This window comes from Nerophis ophidion, linkage group LG07, assembly GCF_033978795.1.
Source record: "Nerophis ophidion isolate RoL-2023_Sa linkage group LG07, RoL_Noph_v1.0, whole genome shotgun sequence".
NCBI classification, from domain to species: Eukaryota; Metazoa; Chordata; class Actinopteri; order Syngnathiformes; family Syngnathidae; genus Nerophis; species Nerophis ophidion.
The window spans coordinates 66,860,316-66,883,178 of record NC_084617.1 but is presented as its reverse complement, the minus strand read 5'-3'; the positions used below and the strand labels follow the sequence as shown (position 1 = coordinate 66,883,178).

General features: G+C 39.9%; 2 protein-coding genes across 24 annotated transcripts in view; both read left to right on the top strand.

Annotated features, from left to right (window-relative positions):
* The window catches only part of stx2b (syntaxin 2b), a 28,347-nt gene extending 21,841 nt beyond the window's left edge, over positions 1–6,506 (top strand). For 4 of the 5 annotated variants that reach the window (XM_061906919.1, XM_061906917.1, XM_061906920.1 and 1 more), the window contains one exon: positions 1–6,506. This exon is cut by the window's left edge and continues 424 nt beyond it. The gene's annotated coding sequence lies outside the window, so the exon portion shown is untranslated. The other variant, XR_009807579.1, reaches the window with a different exon arrangement.
* Positions 6,507–11,618: 5,112 nt separating this feature from the next.
* Positions 11,619–22,863, top strand: part of rimbp2b (RIMS binding protein 2b) — a 329,543-nt gene continuing 318,298 nt past the window's right edge. For 3 of the 19 annotated variants that reach the window (XM_061906907.1, XM_061906903.1, XM_061906905.1), the window contains exons 1-2: positions 11,627–12,409; positions 12,514–12,645. In XM_061906907.1, the coding sequence (XP_061762891.1) occupies positions 12,628–12,645 (18 nt within the window). In that variant the 5' untranslated portion in view covers positions 11,627–12,409; positions 12,514–12,627. Of the gene's footprint in view, positions 12,646–22,863 lie in introns of all 19 variants that reach the window. The other 16 variants (XM_061906908.1, XM_061906901.1, XM_061906899.1 and 13 more) reach the window with 9 other exon arrangements.

Below are 22,863 nucleotides of genomic sequence, written 5' to 3'. Positions count from 1 at the left end.
GATCCTTATCATAGAAAATAAATATATATACACTTTATGGTTTAGATCAGTGTTTTTCAACCTATTTTTGAGCCAAGGCACATTTTTTGCATTGAAAAAAATCCGGAGGCACACCACCAGTAGTAATCATTAAAAAACGAAACTCAGTTGACAGAAAAAAGTCATTGTCGCAATTGCTAGATATGACTTTAAACCATAAACAAGCATGCATCACTATAGATCTTGTCTCAAAGTAGGTGTACTTTCATCACCTGTCACATCACGCCCTGACTTATTTGGAGTTCTTTTTGCTGTTTTCTTGCGTGTAGTGTTTTAATTCTTTTCTTGTGCCTCTATTTTAGTGTCTTTTTCGCGCATCTACTTTGTTTTAGCAATCGAGACGGGGGCGGTTTAGCTCGGTTGGTAGAGTGGCCGTGCCAGCAACTTGAGGGTTGCAGGTTCGATTCCCACTTCCGCCATCCTAGTCACTGCCGTTGTGTCCTTGGGCAAGACACTTTACCCGCCTGCTCCCAGTGCCACCCACACTGGTTTGAATGTAACTTAGATATTGGGTTTCACTATGTAAAGCGCTTGGAGTCACTAGAGAAAAAGCGCTATATAAATATAATTCACTTCACTAGTTCAGTTGTTTTTATCCGTCTTTGTGGGGACATTGTCAGTTGTCATGTCATGTTCGGGATCTACATTGTGGACGCCGTCTTTGCTCCACAGTAATCCTTTGCTGTCGTCCAGCATTCTGGCATTCAACCAGTTCAGTTTTAGTTTCCTTCTGCATAGCCATCCCTACGTCAGGCTTGCCACCTACAGTTTGTTTGTGTTTTAGTTTTTTTCCTTTGTGTTTTAGTATTTCCTGTCCTTAGTTCCTGTCAGTACTCCTGTTTGTCTCCCTGTGTGCTGTTTTCACCTCAGCTGCGACTGATTGTCACCTGGCCACACCTGGTGTCAATCAGCCCGCTCCTATTTTACCTGCTTTGTTCCTCCAGTCAGGGCTGGATTATTGGATTGTCGATAGATAGATAGATAGATAGATAGATAGATAGATAGATAGATAGATAGATAGATAGATAGATAGATAGATAGTACTTTATTGATTCCTTCAGGAGAGTTCCTTCAGGAAAATTAAAATTCCAGCAGCAGTGTACAGAGTTGAGATCAATTTAAAGAAAAAAGTAAAAAGTAAATAATGGGGGTTTAAAAGGAAACAAAATAGAGAAATATTACAAAAAGAATAAAAACAATGGGAATAACAATATAACAGTAAAATAACAAATATAACAAGACAAAGTAGGCAGTAGTGACCATGTTATGAAAACGTATTGCACTGTTAATGTGTCGCTCTTGTTATCGCTCCTGTCGTGTCGTACCTTGTCTTGTCTATGCAGCGTTTTGGTAAGCTATGTTTGATTGCGGTCTTTAGCTTACTGCCTTTTGTTCCCTGCTTCCAAGTTTGTTTTTGTATTACATGTACAACTTCTGTTTCCTGCTTGATTCTTGCTAGCTTCCATGCTAAGTTCCTTTTTGTTTTCTAGCTCCCATGCTAGCTCCCTTAGTTTGTTATCCGCCCACGTGCGTGCTTTTTGTTTGTTCTTGTTTAGTTCTAATTAAATCATGTTTTCCTATCCAATGCTTGCCGCCATCTCTGCATCTTGGGGTTCGACACCAACTAACTTTGACATCCTAAGCTTCAATGCCTTTTTTCTTAGGGGCAGTCACCTTTTGTTTATTTTTGGTTTAAGCATTAGACACCTTCTTATCTGCACACTGCCTCCCCTTGTTTCTGACATTTACAAAGCAATTAGCCACCTACTGATATGGAAGAGTATTACACGGTTACTCTGCCAAGCTCGAGACAGCACCGACACTCAACAACACATCATTTGCAGACTATAATTACTGGTTTGCAAAAATTTGTTTTAGCACAAATAGGTGAAACTAGATAATCTCCCACGGCACACCAAACTGGGGTTGAAAAACACTGAGGTAGACCACATCTGCAGCAGCTAGTAAGGGCTGATGCAATAATTTAGAATTGCATAAAAAAACAATCATGGAACACAAATGGATCTCAGTAAATCTATTGTTAGGACTGTTGAGTATCCTTATAATATAAATTATATATTTATATATATATACATTATATATGGTTTAGTACATACATATTATATATTTAGTAAATATGTCCTTGTCATAACATGGGGGTTTTCACAGTTTGCTGCTGGGTTTGTTCTCCCGGGATGCAAACGGACTACTCTGGTCCAGGCGTGAAGGTAGGAACATTTTTTATTAATCACTATCAAAATAGGAACCAACAAAAAGGCGCACGAGGCGAAAACACAACTTAGACAGAACTATGGACAACAAAAACAAAACTCACTAAACTGTGGCATGAAACAACAAAACATACTTGGCATAAAAAAAAACGAGCAGCATGAACTATGGCGTGAACAGACCAGCGTGAACTAATCATGAAAGGAGCAGCATGAACTATGGCCTGAAAACTAGCAATGTCGCCAGACCCACTGACTGGTAAAACAGGCTTAAATAAAAGTCTCTTGATTGGAAACAGGTGCGCGTCCCAAACACCAGAAGCAGGTGAAAATCATAAGTCGCCATGGTAACTAAAACAAACAAGGGTGCACAAAAACAGGAACTAATGAAGTCTGAAACCAACAGAACATAACAAAAACATGATCCGGATCCCACGGATCATGACAGTCCTGCAGACATTTTTAATATGTCTTTTTCTACATGAATTATTAAAGTAAATTCAATGTTCGTACTTTATTTTAGGACATTGTTTGAGAATCATTTCAAATTAATCTTTCCTGTAAAACTCCCCAGATGTGATTGAACAATTTTCATATAAAACCAGCACTTGGACTTCTTGTCAATGTGACACATGAATCAATAATAAAATGTGCCTTTACTGCCTTTGAATAAAAATAAAACATTTAATAATATTGTGAATGTATTTTATTATTCTAGTATGACTTAATTGTGTTAAAATCCAGTATTTTTGTTGTTGTTTGGATGTATTTCAGGCACAATTAATTGTTTTTAATCCGATACATTATTATAGACTGCAAATAAAATAATTTTCCAAACATCACTTGTTTTTTTTTTTAAAGCGTACTTAAATTAAAGTACACATTTTAAACACCCCTCAAAATTTATGAATACCAGGACTGTCAATATGGTCTGTGATTTATCACAAAAAGGTATGACATTAATCATGAGCACTCTTGGATTAATCATGCAATTTATTTTTGACCGTAAAAGCTCTTTTACCTTAACCGCCATACAATCAGTGATCAGATAGTCGGTACAAAAAAAGAGTGAGGAGACGCCGACTAGTGTGCTGGCTGGCAAATTTCACTCCAAACTACAGCCTGAGAGAACTTTAGATAAGCCGGTTAAAGGCCTACTGAAACCCACTACTACCGACCACGCAGTCTGATAGTTTATATATAAATGATGCAATATTAACATTGCAACACATGCCAATACGGCCTTTTTAGTTTGCTAAATTGCAATTTTAAATTTCGTGCGAATTATCCTGCTGAAAACGTCGCGGTATGATGACGCGTGCGCGTGACGTCATGGATTGTGGCGGACATTATGTTCCAGCACTAATCCCAGCTATAAATCGTCTGCTTTAATCCCATAATCACACAGTATTCTGGACATCTGTGTAGCTAAATCTTTTGCAATTTGTACAATTAAAAATGGAGACGTCAAAGAAGAAAGCTGTAGGTGGGAAGCGGTGGATTGCACCTTCAGCGACACAAACACAGCCGGTGTTTCCTTGTTTACATTCCCGAAAGATGACGGTGAAGCTTTACTACGGAACAGAGCGGTCAAGCGAACATGGTTCCCTACCACATGTCAGATAACGGTGGTAATAAATCAGCTGTTACCGTAGACATGAGCGGAGAGCATGATCGTTCCTCCTGCAGCTGTGGACTCTCTTGCCTCCTCCCACCGGCCGCCACCGACCGTCGGATGCTTACACCGTGGAGGGGGAAAAAAAAAAAAAATTTCAGCCCGGCTACCTTCGCCTCGGGAGAAACATGGCTTCCTTTGGAGACACTGGCGGTCACCACACCCGTGGCTACACTCCGACTCTCAGGTTGTACAGGTACGACCATATAATTTTACTAAAACACTAGTAACACAATAAGCAGATAAGGGATTTTCCAGAGTTATCCTAATAAATGTGTCTAATAACATCTGAATCACTTTTTTCTTCTAGTCCTTCACTCTCACTTTCCTCATCCACGAATCTTTCATCCTCGCTCAAATTAATAGGGAAATCCTCGCTTTCTCGATTCGAATCGCTCTCGCTGCTGGTGGCCATGATTGTAAACAATGTTCAGATGTGAGGAGCTCCACAAGCCGTGACGTCACGCGCACATCGTCTGCTACTTCCGGTAAAGACAAGGCTTTTTTATCAGCACCAAAAGTTGCAAACTTTATCGTCGATGTTCTTTACTAAATCCCTTCAGCAAAAATATGGCAATATGATCAAGTATGACACATAGAATGGACCTGCTATCCCCGTTTAAATAAGAAAATCTCATTTCAGTAGGCCTTTAAGGTTTGTGCAAATTCTGGCTTTAAAATTGCATTTATGTACACATATTGGGGTCTTCTCTTAAGCATACTTTAACTGTGCACAGTGATTAATCGTGTTTAATCTAAATTCCAAAAATGTCATTAATTTGATTTAAAAAAATATATAATTTGACAGCCCTAATTAATACATATATTATGATATGTGATCAAATACTATGATAACTGCTGTTTGGTGATGAAACATCTTTTTATCACTTGGCTGTTGTCGAACAAGTGAAAGTAGTGTCTTTTCAGTCTTTGTGAATCAGATTACACTGGAAAGGAGCTCTTAAGATGATACACTAGCGCATGGGTGTCAAACTCTGGCCCGCGGGCCAAACCGCCGTGTAATTTCATTTGGCCCTTGAGGCAATAATAAATTAACATTATAGCTGGTGCCGCTGTATCACCGCATTCAACGCTAATTTTCATACTTCCCAACCCTCCCGATTTTTCCAGGAGAATCCCGAATTTCAGTGCCCCCCCCCTAAAATCTCCCGGGGCAACCATTCTCCCGGATTTCCACCCGGACAACAATATTGGGGGCGTGCCTTAAAGGTACTGCTTTTAGCATCCTCTACAACCTGTCGCCACGTCCGCTTTTCCTCCATACAAACAGCAGGCCGGCCCAGTCACGTAATATATGCGGCTTCTACACACACACAAGTGAATGCAAGGCATACTTGGTCAGCAGCCATACAGGTCACACTGAGGGTGGCCGTATGAACAACTTTAACACTGTTACACCACACTGTGAACCCACACCAAACACATTTCGGGACAACATCCGCACCGTGACAAAACATAAACACAACAGAACAAATACCCAGAATCCCTTGCAGCACTAATTCCTCCGGGACGCTACAATATACACCCCCGCTACCAAAAAAACTCTATTTTGCATGTCAATATAAAGTTATATAAGCCTTGCTTGTTCAATATTCAATGCAAAACTTGTTTGGGTCCCTATTAAAAGGTTAAGTTGTTCAACTTTGGCCCGCGGCTTTGTTCAGTTTAGAATTATGGCCCACTCTGTATTTGAGTTTGACACCCCTGCACTAGTGCCTAGACCAGGGGAAACAATCTTTTTTTTACACACAAAAATTCAAGGATGCGGGAGCCACTTTCATACATTTTGTTCATTAAACTGTCAAAACCAATCCAAATTAATGTGGACTTAATGGAAAAAAGTAACATGTAGCTTCATGTAGCAACATATAGCGAATACTACGGGTCAAAATATGTCCCGCCCCCACTTTAGACACCCCTGAAAAGGCCCTCCCACTTTTTTTTTTTATTTTTTTTTTTAACAATACATAATTATAGCAATATCAAGTGTATACACACTCACTTTTCAGCCTCTTCCTAGTATTCAAACTGATGTGATCTTTTTAGCCAATCAGATCACTGCCTGCTCTTCCCATATCTTTCCCAATCAGAATTGGCTCTATTTATTTTTAGGATATTTTAAAGTTCAATATGGAATAAGATGTTTACAGTTGATGCATCTGTCCACACAATAAAATCATTGTTGCGTTGCTGCGTTTATTAATCATCAGACTGCAGCCCCGCTTGTAAACTGTCATGGGCTGAACTCAGGAAATGTTAAACCTTGCTCACTTTTGCTCTGCAATCTTGCGTGCATGATGCTCTGCCCTTATGTGTCTCAGTGATGAGATGCACAATGACTGCATGGCAAAAAAAAAAAGGAGCACGGTATGATGTGGCTCATGTTCTCACTTTGTTACTGTCATTTTGTACATTTTTTTATATATCCTGTATATTTTAGAACAGGGGTCACCAACCTTTTTGAAACCGAAAGCTACTTTTTGGGTACTGATTAATGGGCTACCAGTTTGATACACACTTAAATAAATTGCCAAAAATGGCCAATTTCCTCAATTTACCTTTAATAAATAAATCTATATGTATAAAAATTGGGTATTTCTGTCTGTCATTCCATCGTACATTTTTTTTCCTTTTACGGAAGGTTTTTTTGTAGAGAATAAATGATGAAAAAAACACTTAATTGAACAATTTAAAAGAGAAAACACGTAAAAAATGAAAATTTAAGTTTGAAACATAGTTTATCTTCAATTTCGACTCTTTAAAATTCAAAATTCAAGGGAAAAAAATAAAGAGAAAAAGTAACCAATTTGAATCTTTTTTAAAAAATTAAAAAAAGAATTTATGGAACATTATTATCAACATTTTCCTGATTAAGATTCATTTTAGAATTTTGATGACATGTTTTAAATAGGTTAAACTCCAATCTGCACTTTGTTAAAATATATAACAAATTGGACCAAGCTATATTTCTAACAAAGACGAATCATTATTTCTTCTAAATTTTCCAGAGCAAAAATGTTAAAAGAAATTCAAAAGACTTTGAATCGCTAGTGGCATATTGAAAAAGACAGTACTTCCGTAGTGTTGTCAGATCAACTGGGCGATGCAAATTGAATATGTTTTTTTTTTTTTTAGGTTGGTCTCTCCAAAGCTTTGGAATAAATTGCAAAATACCTATTCTTGTTCTGGGTGTTCATATAAAATCAGCTTATGTGTCATCAAAAGAACTTGGGATTGACCAGCAACTTAAATTCCCTAGAAGGAACATCTGGTCCTAACGCAACAGTACTTTGTGGACATGTGTAGTTTGAACAGTCTCTTATTGGTGCTTTGTTTGATTTCTTTCCTTAATCCATTCCATTTTTTAATTCCACATACTGATATGCAAAATGTTTTAAGTGTTGCACGAGCATAAAAATGTTTTAAATTAGATTTCTCCTCTTTTGTTGAGAATAATTGTTGTACATTCTTGGGTAGCACGTTATAGTTTGCTTTATACATCATTTTAGCTGTTTGCATAAGCACCTAATCGTTAAATTTCAATAATTGTGATTAAATAAATAAAGGGTTTGTATGTTACGCTCTATTTTATACTGCAGCTGTTGCATATACTGTAATATATCAGTATATATCATATACTGTATATATAATATGTAAATATTAAATATATGTTATATTTTATATTGCTACTATGGTACATTTTTAGTCTACTTTTTACCTGCATTTTCCTTTCCATCCTTACTCTGGCGCTTTGCTGGCATCGTGGTGTGGTTGCGTTCTCTCGGGGATGAAATGCGGAATGGACACAGCGTGAAGGTAAGGATGATGATTTATTTACAACTACAAAAATAGACTAAGAACAAAAAGACTTGCACATAGGCACTATAGACAAAACAAACAGAACTAGCATTGGAGGTAGAAAGTACAGAAAGCGCTAGCATGTGAGCTAGGTACAAACGAAGGAATAGCACGGAAGCTAACAAGTACAAAATATATTTACCACGATCGGGGATAGTGACGTCACCTGTTGCATAGAAAGCAAGTTTTTACACTGCGAGGCCGAATGGCAAACAAAGGCAGGCTTGAATAGGGAGAGAAATTAAGAGGCAGGTGCGCGTAGACAACACAAGGCAGGTGACACTAATACGTAACGGAACAAACCAGGAAGTGCCACCAGGAACTAGGGCAGACAAAAACCAAACAGCATGTGATATACAAACAGAACAAAACCAGAATATGCCAAGATCCGAGTAGCGGATCATGACACTTACACGTTGAATCCTTTGTAACTTGTCAAGACGGGGGGGTCGCAGCTTGCTGCAAGGTCGTTCTCCCAGGAAAGCAGACGGACTACTCGGGACATGGCATGCAGGAATAAACATGATTTAATTTGAACTAAAAAAGGTACAAACAAAAAGCGCTCACAGCGGAGGCACAACTTGGCTAAGGAAACAAAACTAGCACTTTAACGTAAACTATGAACATCACACAAACAACACTTACTGTGACTTGAAAAGAGCTTTGGCATGAAAAAACGAGCATGACTTACTGTGGCAAGAACAGAGCATGAAACAAACAACAACAATGTCGCCAGGCCGACTGCCTGGCAACTACAAGCTTAAATGCTGCTTCTGATTAGTGCTCGGGAAGCAGGTGACCACTAATCAGAGACAGGTGAACACAACAAGTAACCGTGGAAACAAAAAGGGAGTGAAAAAACAGGGAGCAATAGAGACTTAAACAAAACAGAACATAACTAAACCAAAGATGATCACAAGACATGACATAACTGAGCTACTGTGTGGAACAATTTCCCTTGTGGTTCATTAAAGTTTGTCTAAGTCTAAGTTCTCTATATGCAACATTAAGTATTATTCTAATTGACCTTTTTTGTAACACAGTTAGTGAATGAAGCGCACATTTGTAGTTGTTTACCCATATTTCAATCCAATCCAATCCACTTTATTTATATAGCACATTTAAACAACAATAACGTTTTCAAAGTGCTGCACAGCCATGTTAAAAACAATATTAAAAAAACAATATTATGCTCCACCAATGACTGAATAAAAACAAAAAAATAAACAAATATAAAACCAATATAAAAAAAACCATTATAAAAACAAATATGATTAAATATGATTTCTGCACAATAAGTCAGATATGGCAACACTAGCGAGCAGTAGAGAATATGAAGTCAATTTTGGTCCAGAAAACATGTTTCCCTTTATTCAATATTGATGTGTTTTTTGCTACTTTATGTTGTATATTTTTTACACACAATTTTTAATTACTTTTTCATCTATTAATTAGGCTGACCATATTCTGAAGTCCCCAAAAGAGGACACATATATGCGACTCGGTTCAAATTTGCCAATGATACTTGAACTTGCTTTATAAATAACATATTTATTTAAATAAAGCATTTTCTTCTCCTCTGTTGACAGCAGTAATGGCACTAGGAATTTTCAAAATGGGGTCCCAGTGACCCCATCAAGTCATTAAAATGGGGTCCCACAATAAATTTTTGGAGTCACACTTTTTTGTAAGCGTTTTGAAAACAAATAATACATGTATGCATTGTCCTGTTATATCTCACATTATATATTGTGTTTTGGAAAAAGGTTGTCATAAACGTTATTTAATTGATTAAAATAAATAATAAAAAAGAAGGCAAATGTGTATGCATATGTAAATGTATTCAGTTATAAACATTCATTCACTTTCTTCTTTCCTTCATTGGTCTAAACTTTACCGCTGCTGGTAGTTGTTTTTCTATGTGTTTATTGAATACGTTTTAGGTGTATTTATTTCAGTATAAAAGTGTAAAAAAGTGTTTTGCTTTAGTCATGAAATGATGATAATAGTGTGGCAGGGCATGCATACATTTTATATTTAACGCTTAAATCTCTGGAGTCTACATCAACTTCAGATCTAGTCCTCATTTTGAAATGTTTTATTTTTTTTATGTACTTTTTTTCTTTGTTTGTTTTCCGCCCATTTTTTATCAAACAAAACAATGTTTTTTTTATGGCAAACACATAAAATATGTAAAATCTTCCACTAAAACAATTTTACAAAGTGGAATATTTTATGTGACGTAATCGGGGTTGAGGTGGGCGGGGGAGGGTATATTATAGCGTCCCGGAAGAGTTAGTGCTGCAAGGGCTTCTAGATATTTGTTGTTTTCTGTTCATGTTGTGTTACGGTGCGGAAGTTCTCCCAAAATGTGTTTGTCGTTCTTGTTTGTTGTGGGTTCATATTTGTAACAGTGTTAAAGTTGTTTATACGGCCACCCTCAGTGTGACCTGTATGGCTGGTGACCAAGTATGCCTTGATTGACAATCGATCCACCATCTCGCTCTCTCTGTCTCTGCTCCCCACTCACGAATTCTGCAATTTGTTTTGTTTTTAACCCCTTCTTTTTCATGATCCTGTCTGGCTTGCCCTTGACTGTTTGGTTGTGTTTTAGTTTTTCCTCTGTGTGTGTGTGTGTAGTATTTCCTGTCTTTATTTCCTGTCAGCACTCTTATTTTGGTTCAGTTTCCTGTTTGTCTCCCTGAGTGCTGTATCCCCTCAGATGCAGCTGATTGGCACCTGGCCACACCTGGTGTCAATCAGCCCGTTCCTATTTTTACCTGCTTTGTCCTCCAGTCAGGGCTGGATTATTGTCGCTCCAGTTGTGTCCTGTGGTGTCGTTTCGATGTCACCACTACCTGTCTTGTCGCTTATAGCTTTGTCTACTTCTGTTCACTCTGTTCATGCCATAGTTCCGTTGTGTCACAGTAAGTGTTTTTGTTCTTAGCCAAGTTTGTTATCTGTCTCGTGCGCGCCTTTTGTTGGTACCCTTTTGGTTTGTTTTTGTCTTAGTATTTAAATAAATCATGTTTTCTTACGCAAAGCCTGCCTCCTTCTCTGCATGTAGGGGTTCGTCACAAACAAACTCTTGACAGATCCGAGGTCCGGATCATGTTTTGTGTTTTCTGTTTGTTTTGGACTCCCTTAGCTCCTGTTGCTGTGCACCTCCTGAGTTTAGTCACCATGGTTACTTTTGATTTTCACCTGCCTCTGTTGTTCGGGACACTACACTCACCTGTTTATAATCAAGAGACACTATTTAAGCCCGCCTTTGTTGATCACTCGTCCTGGCTTCTTTGTTTGCGTTACGTTGGTTATTCCTGTCCTCGATTCCTGTTCTAAGTTGTTGCCTTAGCTTCCCGTGCGACCGGAACACTTTTCTTTTGTTTGTTTCTGTCTTTGGTAGAGTGTAGGATTTATGATTATTAAATCACCTCCTACCTCCACGTTTTCGTCCGAAGTGGTCCGTTTTGAATCTGGAGGAACGACCCCGCACAGAGATGCGACCCGTACGTGACAGAAACAAACAAAAGATAAATAGTGTCTCTTGATTACAAGCAGGTGAGTGTCCCGAACAACAGAGGCAGGTGAAAATCATAAGTGACCATGGTGACTAAACTCAGGAGGTGCACAACAAGAGGAACTAAGGGAGTCCAAAACAAACAGAAAACACAAAACATGATCCGGACCGAAATGACAAGATGACGGGTACAAGCGGCCGGAATGAGTTTCCTCCACCGGGTGGCGGGGCTCTCCCTTAGAGATAGGGTGAGAAGCTCTGTCATCAGGGAGGAGCTCAAAGTAAAGCCGCTGCTACTCCACATTGAGAGGAGCCAGATGAGGTGGTTCGGGCATCTGGTCAGAATGCCACCCGAACACCTCCGTAGGGAGGTGTTTAGGACACGTTTAACCGGTAGGAGGCCACGGGGACTATGTCTCCCGGCTGGGCTGGTAACGCCTCGGGTTCCCTGGGACGAAGTGGCTGGGGAGAGGAAAGTCTGGGCTTCCCTGCTTACTTAGGCTGCTGCCCCCGTGACCCGACCTCGGATAAGCTGAAGAAGATGGATGGATGGATCATGACATTCTTAACTCTGTACGCACATTGAAAATACACGCAACCCTGACTTAAGACGCATTTACAAAACCCCGCCCGGACAGCCCGGACAGTCCTGCAAAAAGAGGACGTATGGTCAGTCTATATCAATACACCCAAAAATGTGTTTTATTTTACCCTTTCAATATCTACTTTGTATTTGTGTTGGACTTTCCCTTCTACTGTTACCAAATAGCATTATTTTAGTTTTGCCGAGATTCTTGTCAAACTATCTTTTTTAAAAATTGAGTGAAATCCGGTTGAACATTTCAAGCGATGAAACATTTGATTTTGCTCAGACTTTTAATGTGCTCCCTCCGCCAGCTGTGCGGTCTTTGCTGTCTGTGTGTACCGACGATAATCCAGCATCCCTTTTGTTATGTAACTCCGCTGGACACAGATATTTATAATCTGAAGTTTCTGACATCATCCGGGCCATCCGGCACAGCTGACCATGACAAGCGTTTGGGGAGGCATGCAAACTAGCCCGTCATGGTAGGTTGTTACTTGGAACCGGCAGAAACCAGTCAGCGTGTTTGATACCAGGGTTTTTTTTTTGTTTTGTTTTTTTCCCTCCCTCCTTCCGTGTCATTCTAAAGGGAACGATGGGCTGTCAGAAGACTTGCAGGGTGGAGAAACTCCTGAAACAGTGTCAGAGGGAGGGTGGCGCCAGCCTGAGACAATGGTTACCTCCGGCATAGAGGAGCAGCCGGATGAAAGGCGCGGACAAGGTGAGCCGAGCGTGTTTGCTAAATTGTCACTGAATATGCTTTTAATTCCTCCGTGTCTGGGTTGGACACGGGCGTCACTTGTTGGTGCCTGCGGCCATAATCTGACCTCGTCCTGCACTCCCCTGGCTCGACTCTCGTTATTACCTCATGCGACCTTGTGGTATCCAATTGTTTGAAAGAAAATGAAAAAGGACACAATAGATTTTATTTGTAAAAAGTGGGGATAGGTTGATTGGCAACACTAAATTGGCCCTAGTGTGTGAATGTGAGTGTGAGTGTTGTCTGTCTATCTGTGTTGGCCCTGCGATGAGGTGGCGACTTGTCCAAGGTGTACCCCGCCTTCCGCCCGATTGTAGCTGAGATAGGCGCCAGCGCCCCCCCGCGACCCCGAAAGGGAATAAGCGGTATAAAATGGATGGATGGATGGATGTTACATGGAGCAAGCAACCTCAAAGTGCTACAATGTATTTAAAAAAAACAAAAAAATCCTAAAACAGTCTAATAATAGCTAGAACTAGTATGCATATATCTATAAAACCACTTTAAAAAAAAGAAAGAAAAAAAAGAAAGTTTTTTTAAGCCATTTGTAAAAGCATCCACAGTCTGTGGTGCCCTCAGGTGGTCAGGGAGAGAGTTCCACAGACTGGGAGCGGCGGAGCAGAAAGCCCGGTCTCCCATAGTTCGTAGCTTTGTCCTAGGAGGTTGGAGTAACGATATATATATATATATATATATATATATATATATATATATATATATATATATATATATGTATATATATATATATATATATACATATATATGTATATATATATATATATATACATATATATGTGTATATATATATATATATATATATATATATATATATATATATATATATATATATATATATATATATATATATATATATATATATACATATACATATATATGTGTATGTATGTGTGGGAAAAATCACAAGACTACTTCATCTCTACAGAACTGTTTCATGAGGGGTTCCCTCAATCATCAGGAGATTTGATGATTGAGGGAACCCCTCATGAAACAGTTCTGTAGAGATGAAGTAGTTTTGTGATTTTTCCCACACATACATATTGCGCTCTACCACGGTATCGAGCACTATTCTCTGGATAATCCAATCAAGATATACATATATGTATATATATATATATATATATATATATATATATATATATATATATATATATATATATATAGAGTGAAGTTAAATTATATGTTTTGATCGTGTAGTTTTGCAAAAATTCTGCTGGGTTTGTAATAGAGATGTCCGGTAATGGCTTTTTTACCGATATCCGATATTACGATATTGTCCAACTCTCAATTACCGATTCCGATATCAACCGATACCAATATATATATATACAGTCGTGGAATTAACAAATTATTATGCCTGATTTTGTTGTGATGCCCTGCTGGATGGACAATGTAACAAGGTTTTCCAAAATAAATCAACTCAAGTTATGGGATAAAAAGGCCAACATGGCACTGCCATATTTATTATTGAAGTCACAAAGTGCATTATTTTTTTTAACATTTGCAAATCCTTTTTAGCTTATATTCAATTGAATAAACTGCAAAGACAAGATATTTAATGTTCGAACCAAAAAAACAATTTTTTTTTTTCCAAATAATCATTAACTTAGAATTTAATGGCATCAGCACATTGCAAAAAAGTTGGCAAAGGGGCATTTTTACCACTGTGTTGCATGGCCTTTCCTTTTAACAACACTCAATAAACGTTTGGGAACTGAGGAGACCAATTTTTGAAGCTTTTCAGGTGGAATTCTTTCCCATTCTTGCTTGATATACAGCTTAAGTTGTTTAACAGTCCGGGGTCTCTGTTGTGATATTTTATGCTTCATATTGCACCACACATTTTGGGTCTGGACTACAGGCAGGCCAGTCTAGTACCTGCACTTTTTTACTATGAAGCCACGCTGTTGTAACACGTGGCTTGTCATTGTCTTGCTGAAACAAGCAGGGGCGTCCATGATATTGTTGCTTGGATGGCAACATTGCTCCAAAACCTGTATGTACCTTTCAGCATTAATGGTGCCTTCACACATGTGCAAGTTACCCATGCTTAGGGCACTAATACACCTCCATACCATCACAGATCATGGCTTTTGAACTTTGCGCCTGTACCAATCCGGATGGTTCTTTTCCTCTTTGTTCCGGAGGACACAACGTTCACAGTTTCCAAAATCAATTTGAATTGTGCACTCGTCAGACCACAGAACACTTTTCCACTTTGCATCAGTCCATCTTAGATGAGCTCGGGCCCGGCGAAGATGACAGCGTTTCTGGGTGTTGTTGATAAATGGCTTTCGCTTTGCATAGTAGAGTTTTTGTTACGCCTGTTTGGCATCGTGGTGCCGGGTTTGATTCCCTCGCGGATGCGTCAACATGTGAACACAGCAAAGGTAAGATATGAACAATTTATTTAACGAATAGGAGCTATGAAACAAAACACTGGTGCTAATAAAAAGGCAAACCAAAGACGCTAGCATAAAAGCTAGGATATACAACATCCATCCATCCATTTTCTACCGCTTGTTCCATTTTTTTTTTTTGGGTCACGGGGGGCGCTCGTGCCTATCTCAGCTACAATCGGGCGGAAGGCGGGGTACACCCTGGACAAGTCGCCACCTCATCACAGGGCCAACACAGATAGACAGACAACATTCACATTCACACACTAGGGCCAATTTAGTGTTGCCAATCAACCTATCTAAAACTGGCACGTAGGCACATAAAAGAGTAAAACAAAACCTACAGCATGAGAGCTGGAATGAACAAATGGCTTAGCGTGAAAAGCTAGCGAGAATGTACATACGTGACAGAGTGCAGGCGTAACTCGTTGCGTGGAAGCAAATTAGAGTCCCAGGCAGAAGAATGAAAAGAGGAAGGATTATAAAGGGAAGGTGTGCAGGAACCGGGAGTAACAGCTAAAACTAATAAGTAACCATGGTGATGGACTAAACGGGAAATAAACGGATCAAACGGAGAATAAACAATAATATGTGAAGATCCGAGTCACGGATCGCAACAGTTTTAACTTGAACTTACACATGTAGCGACTAATTGTAGTTACTGACTGTGGTTTTCTGAAGACTTCCTGAACCCATGTGGTGATATCCTTTAGAGATTGATGTCGGTTTTTGATACAGTGCCGTCTGAGGGATCGAAGGTCACGGTCATTCAATGTTGGTTTCCGGCCATGCCGCTTACGTGGAGTAATTTCTCCAGATTCTCTGAACCTTTTGATGATATTATGGACCGTAGATGTTGAAATCCCTAAATTTCTTGCAATTGCACTTAGAGAAATGTTGTTCTTAAACTGTTTAACGCAGTTGTGGACAAAGGGGTGTACCTCGCCCCATCCTTTCTTGTGAAAGACTGAGCATTTTTTAGGAAGCTGTTTTTATACCCAATCATGGCACCCACCTGTTCCCAATTAGCCTCCACACCTGTGGGATGTTCCTAATAAGTGTTTGATGAGCATTCCTCAACTTTATCAGTATTAATTGCCACCTTTCCCAACTTCTTTGTCACGTGTTGCTGGCATCAAATTCCAAAGTTAATGATTATTTGCAACAACAACAAAAAATATATTTATCAGTTTGAACATCAAATATGTTGTCTTTGTAGCATATTCAACTGAATATGGGTTGAAAATGATTTGCAAATCATTGTATTCCGTTTGTATTTACATCTAACACAATTTCCCAACTCATAAGGAAACGGGGTTTGTACTTACAAAACGTGCACAACATCACATCTCATCAATGCATCTTGGTGCTGGAACATGTTGAGGGCATTGACTACTAAATTCATAGCTGAAACACTACTTTCCCCCCTGCAAAAAGCGCCATCATAACGATGGACAATTTAGTCATTTACAATTTAACGATGCCGAGTTGGAAACAGGCAGGGATCCACCGTGTGTTTTTGTGCTTTCTAGGTGTGCACTGATGGCAAGGTTGTTTGAGGACAGACGTTTGCTGCTGTGGTTGCGACTGCATCGGTCACTAATGAAACCTCTTCTCTGGCTTGTAAAACCAGCAAGACTTACGACTTACACCCCCCCCCCCCCACACCCCACCCCCCCGCCGTGGATCTGAGAGTATGGATGGTTCGCCTTTTTTAGTCAGCGCTCTGTCGAATTTGACATCGATAAGTTGTGACGTGACGTGGCCTGAAGGACAGCTTGATGTTTTTTGTTGATGAAATCCCACAATGTTTACAATACGGTTTGACGTTCACCTGGAAAATGGTTTCTTCCCCCTCCACCCTTTCAACGGTTGGAGAGGAGCAGGGCTGTGTAAAATAAGCAAATTGGGACTCTTTCAACACTAAATAAATGCTCGTATTTTTGTTGTTGTTGTGTACTCCCTTTCTTCAAAAGAGACAATAAAACTTGCCAACAACATCAAAGCTTTCTGTTGCAAGGCAATAATAAGCATTTCGTCTTCACCTTCATAAACTGCACCAAGCTGACCATCCTTTTAGGAGTGTGGAGTACAAAAGCACTGCGGCATACATTTCCATTTCCATTTTCTACCGCTTAATCCCTATCTCAGCTACAATCGGGCGGAAGGCGGCGTACACCCTGGACAAGTCGCCACCTCATCGCAGGGCCAACACAGATAGACAGACAACATTCACACTCACATTCACACACTAGGGCCAATTTAGTGTTGCCAATCAACCTATCCCCAGGTGCATGTCTTTGGAAGTGGGAGGAAGCCGGAGTACCCGGAGGGAACCCACGCATTCACGGGGAGAACATGCAAACTCCACACAGAAAAATCCCCAGCCTGGATTTGAACCCAGGACTGCAGGACCTTCGTATTGTGAGGCAGACGCACTAACCCCTGCGGCACACATTGTTTTTAATATTTAGGAATAATAACCGACAAAGCTTAAAGGGGAACATTATCACAATTTCAAAAGGGTTAGAAACCATAAAAATTGTTGTATTTTTAGAATTTTTTTTTCAAAATTTTACCGGTCCCGGAATATCCCGAAAAAAAGCTTTAAAGTTCCTTTTTTTCCGCTCTTTGCGAAGCCACTATCCATTTCTCTGTGACGTCATACAGTGCTGCCAATACAAAGGTACCCCAGCACCTCCAAAACCCTCAAATCTAGACTCCAAACATCCCAGAATAAGCTAATCCGGTTACTTTTAGACCTCCACCCCAGATCACACCTCAATCCAACCCACTTCTCCAAAGTAGGCTGGCTCAGGGTGGAGGAGAGAGTAAAACCACTTGCACTGAGCCTAGTCTATAAAATCCGCTACACCTCCCTGATACCAAAGTACATGTCAAACTACTTCCTTAACGTAAATGACCGCCATAACCACAACACCAGGGGGAGCTCCACAAACCACGTTAAACCCAGATTTCAATCTAACAAAGGTCTTAACTCATTCTCTTTCTATGCCACATCAATGTGGAATGCACTCCCAACAGGTATAAAAGTAAGTGCATCTCTATATTCCTTCAAAACCGCTCTAAAACAACACCTCCAGGCAACTTCAACTCTTTACTAATACCCTCCTCCATTCACATCCCATCTCCCCGGATTATAAACAACTCAAATGTACTTCTAATGTATATACTTGTTCTTATGCTATCTGAACTCACTATGTTCTCTGCTGGCTGTACATATCCTACTAAGTAAGACCTACACTGTTTCAATGTCCACATTTCTCTGTTGATGCAATTGTTGATGACTGAAGTTCTGATATCAACCAAAGCTCCTCATCCCACCCCCCGGATTGTAAATAATGTAAATAATTTAATGTACATACTATGATGATTAACTTGTGTGATGACTGTATTATGTTGATAGTATATATTTGTACCATGAATTGATTAACGTGGACCCCGACTTAAACAAGTTGAAAAACTTATTCGGGTGTTACCATTTAGTGGTCAATTGTACGGAATATGTACTGTACTGTGCAATCTACTAATAAAAGTATCAATCAATCAATCAATCAAAGAATACCACAGCAAAATATAGCGACATTAGCTCGGATTCAGACTCGGATTTCAGCGGTTTAAGCGATTCAACAGATTACGCATGTATTGAAGTTGTCTTGTATGTTAATCAATCAATGTTTACTTATATAGCCCTAAATCACTAGTGTCTCAAAGGGCTGCACAAACCACTACGACATCCTCGGTAGGCCCACATAAGGGCAAGGAAAACTCACACCCAGTGGGACGTCGGTGACAATAATGACTATGAGAACCTTGGAGAGGAGGAAAGCAATGGATGTCGAGCGGGTCTAACATGATACTGTGAAAGTTCAATCCATAATGGATCCAACACAGTCGCGAGAGTCCAGTCCAAAGCGGATCCAACACAGCAGCGAGAGTCCCGTTCACAGCGGAGCCAGCAGGAAACCATCCCAAGCAGAGGCGGATCAGCAGCGCAGAGATGTCCCCAGCCGATACACAGCCAAGCAGTACATGGCCACCGGATCGGACCGGACCCCCTCCACAAGGGAGAGTGGGACATAGAAGAAAAAGAAAAGAAACGGCAGATCAACTGGTCTAAAAAGGGAGTCTATTTAAAGGCTAGAGTATACAAATGAGTTTTAAGGTGAGACTTAAATGCTTCTACTGAGGTGGCATCTCGAACTGTTACCGGGAGGGCATTCCAGAGTACTGGAGCCCGAACGGAAAACGCTCTATAGCCCGCAGACTTTTTTTGGGCTTTGGGAATCACTAATAAGCCGGAGTCCTTTGAACGCAGATTTCTTGCCGGGACATATGGTACAATACAATCGGCAAGATAGGATGGAGCTAGACCGTGTAGTATTTTATACGTAAGTAGTTCACTATTTTAAGGGAAAACTTGCAATAAGAAACAAATAGAAAATGGATGGATGGATGTTACCTGGGGATAGGTTGATTGGCAACACTAAATTGGCCCTAGTGTGTGAATGTGAGTGTGAATGTTGTCTGTCTATCTGTGTTGGCCCTGCGATGAGGTGGCGACTTGTCCAGGGTGTACCCCGCCTTCCGCCCGATTGTAGCTGAGATAGGCGCCAGCGCCCCCCCGCGACCCCGAAAGGGAATAAGTGGTAGAAAATGGATGGATGGATGGATGTTCAATACACCATATTTTTGGGGGTTAAAATAAAGCCAATAATGCAATTTTTTGTGGTCCACATTATTTAGAAAATTACCGAAAAGCATCAAAATAATTTTGGTACAGGTACCAAAAAAAAAAAAAAAAATGCTTTTGGGACAACACTAATAGGTCGAATAAAGACTGTCTAGAAGTTTGGGGAAATACATACAGGACGAACATCCAACCACTATTCATAATGCAAAAAAGGGCCATCAGACTGATACATAACACAGGACCCCGAGAACACATTAATGAATTATTTATAAAAACATTTGATTCAAAACTACCAGATCTCATCCAACTCAAGACTGCCCAAATGATTTATAAAGCAAGTAAAGATTTACTTCCAACAGGGTTACAGAGAAGATTTTTACAGAGAGAAGGGAATTATAATTTAAAAGGTGAACTACTTTTTAAGATCCAATATTGTAGAACAAAGCAGAAACGAATGAGTATAACAATAGCAGGGGTTAAAATATGGAACTGTTTAAAGGATGAAATAAAACACAGCACCAACATAAACCAGTTTTAAAACCTTTTTAAATCATTTATCATTAGTAAATATAAGAAAGAAGAGCAAACATTTTTTTTGAAAGACAATAATATATAATATGTATATAAATACAAGTTATAATTTCAAAATTATACATATAGGTTATATTAAAATGTATATATTACCACTTTATATGGAATTTAAATGAATTGTGTATATATATAATATATATATATATATAAAAGTGTACAAATGTATATGTTTGATTTAAATGTTAAACTGTGTATATGAGACGTGTGCTACATATATGTTGCTTATATATTGCTTAAAAAAAGTAATATAAATGAAGCATGTTTTAGATTTTATATATTTTTGAATCTTGTTCTTGTTGTGATGGGTAGGTTTATATAAGCGTTGCTTCAACCTACACCCTTTCGGCTCAATCATTGCTCAAATGAGTGTTTTTTTGTTTTCCTTTTTTGTTGTTGTTGTTCTTTGTTTTATGTGTAGATTGCCGAAATAAATAAATAAATAAATAAAATAAATAAAGACTGGAGTAAATTGTGCAGGATTTGCAATTGTTTCGGCATTGTAATTTATGGCCGTCCTAATTTAGCTCTTTGGGTGAAGCTCAAATAATCAGACGTGCAGTTCAGGTTTTAAAAAGCAAGCCTAAACTGCAAACATCAGGTATGACCCCTGCTTTGTCTTCTGCACCCCCCCCCCCCCCCCCCCCCCCCCCAACCACCACCCGCATTTTTGCCCAGCAGGCAAGAGGACACTTGACATCAAGCCTGTGTGTTGTTGTTGTTGTGGTGCATCCACTGATAAACGGCCACTGTATGATATAAAGTAGATTGCTAAGAGGGTCCCCGGGGGAGGGGGAGGGACGGCTCGCGGTTGCTAGGCACCCACAATAAGGAAAGCGTATCTCTTTTGGGCCACTCGCCTTGCTGCCCCCCCCCCAATAGAGTGCAATACTCTCTTCGGCCACAGAGGGCAGCCACGGTGCACTGCCCTACTCACACATTGCCGCACAGTCTTAAAAAAAAAAAAAATAGAATAGTCAGAATAATCCCTCTTAATACCCTTCTGTACTTCAATTCCCGATCTGTGATTGGACAATTTCGACGGTTTGTGACAGATGATTGGTTTCTCCCATAATTCGAAATTTCGCTGACCCGCTATGGAACCTCTGTGGCGTTGAGTCCCTGTAGCAGCCTATCCATCCTTTCATCCATCCGCTTATTCCCCGGGGGGCGCTGGAGCCTATCTCAGCCACAACCGGGCGGAAGGCGGCGTACACCCTGAACAAGTCGCCACCTCATCACAGGGCCCCCCTGTAGCAGCGTTTCAATAAAAATAAAATCTCCAAAGTGGTGCAGGAAAAACTCAAGGAACGACGGATGGGGATGCGGGAGGACCTCACATGACCTTGTTCGTCTCAGCCGCGGTTGCTCATGGGTTAGGGCAGCAGAGGATAAGAAGAACTGAAGGGTGTATTCTCAAGATTGTGGGAGACTGCCGAGAATAACACTGATGTTGACCAACTGTGATTAAGCAAAATAAAAAACATCCGGTTGCTGATGAGTTAGGGCAGCAGCGTATAAGAAGATCTGAAGGGTGTATTCTCAAGATTGTGTGAGACTGCCGAGAATACCACTGATAATGACCATTTGTGATTAAGCAAAATGAAAGACATCCGGTTGCTCATGAGTTAGGGCTGCAGTGGCTAAGAAGAACTGAAGGGTGTATTCTCAAGATTGTGTGAGACTGCCGAGAATACCACGGATAATGACCAATTGTGATTAAGCAAAATTAAATACATCCGGTTGCTCATGAGTTAGGGCTGCAGTGGCTAAGAAGAACTGAAGGGTGTATTCTCAAGATTGTGTAAGACTGCCGAGAATACCACTGATAAAGACCAATTGTGATTAAGCAAAATGAAAGACATCCGGTTGCTCATGAGTTAGGGCAGCAGCGGATAAGAAGAACTGAAGGGTGTATTCTCAAGATTGTGTGAGATTGACGAAAATACCACTGATAATGACCAATTGTGATTAAACAAATTGAAAGACATCTGGTTGCTCATGAGTTAGGGCAGCAGCGGATAAGAAGAACTGAAGGGTGTATTCACAAGATTGTGTGAGCATGCCGAGAATACCACTGATAATGACCAATTGTGATTAATCAAAATGAAATACATCCGGTTGCTCATGAGTTAGGGCTGCAGTGGCTAAGAAGAACTGAAGGGTGTATTCTCAAGATTGTGTGAGACTGCCAAGAATACCACTGATAATGACCAATTGTGATTAAGCAAAATGAAAGACATCCGGTTGTTCATGAGTTAGGGCAGCAGCGTAAAGGAGGATTGAAGGATGTATACTCAAGATTGTGAGAGACTGCCGAGAATACCACGGATAATGACCAATTGTGATTAAGCAAAATGAAATACATCCGGTTGCTCATGAGTTAGGGCTGCAGTGGCTAAGAAGAACTGAAGGGTGTATTCTCAAGATTGTGTGAGACTGCCGAGAATACCACTGATA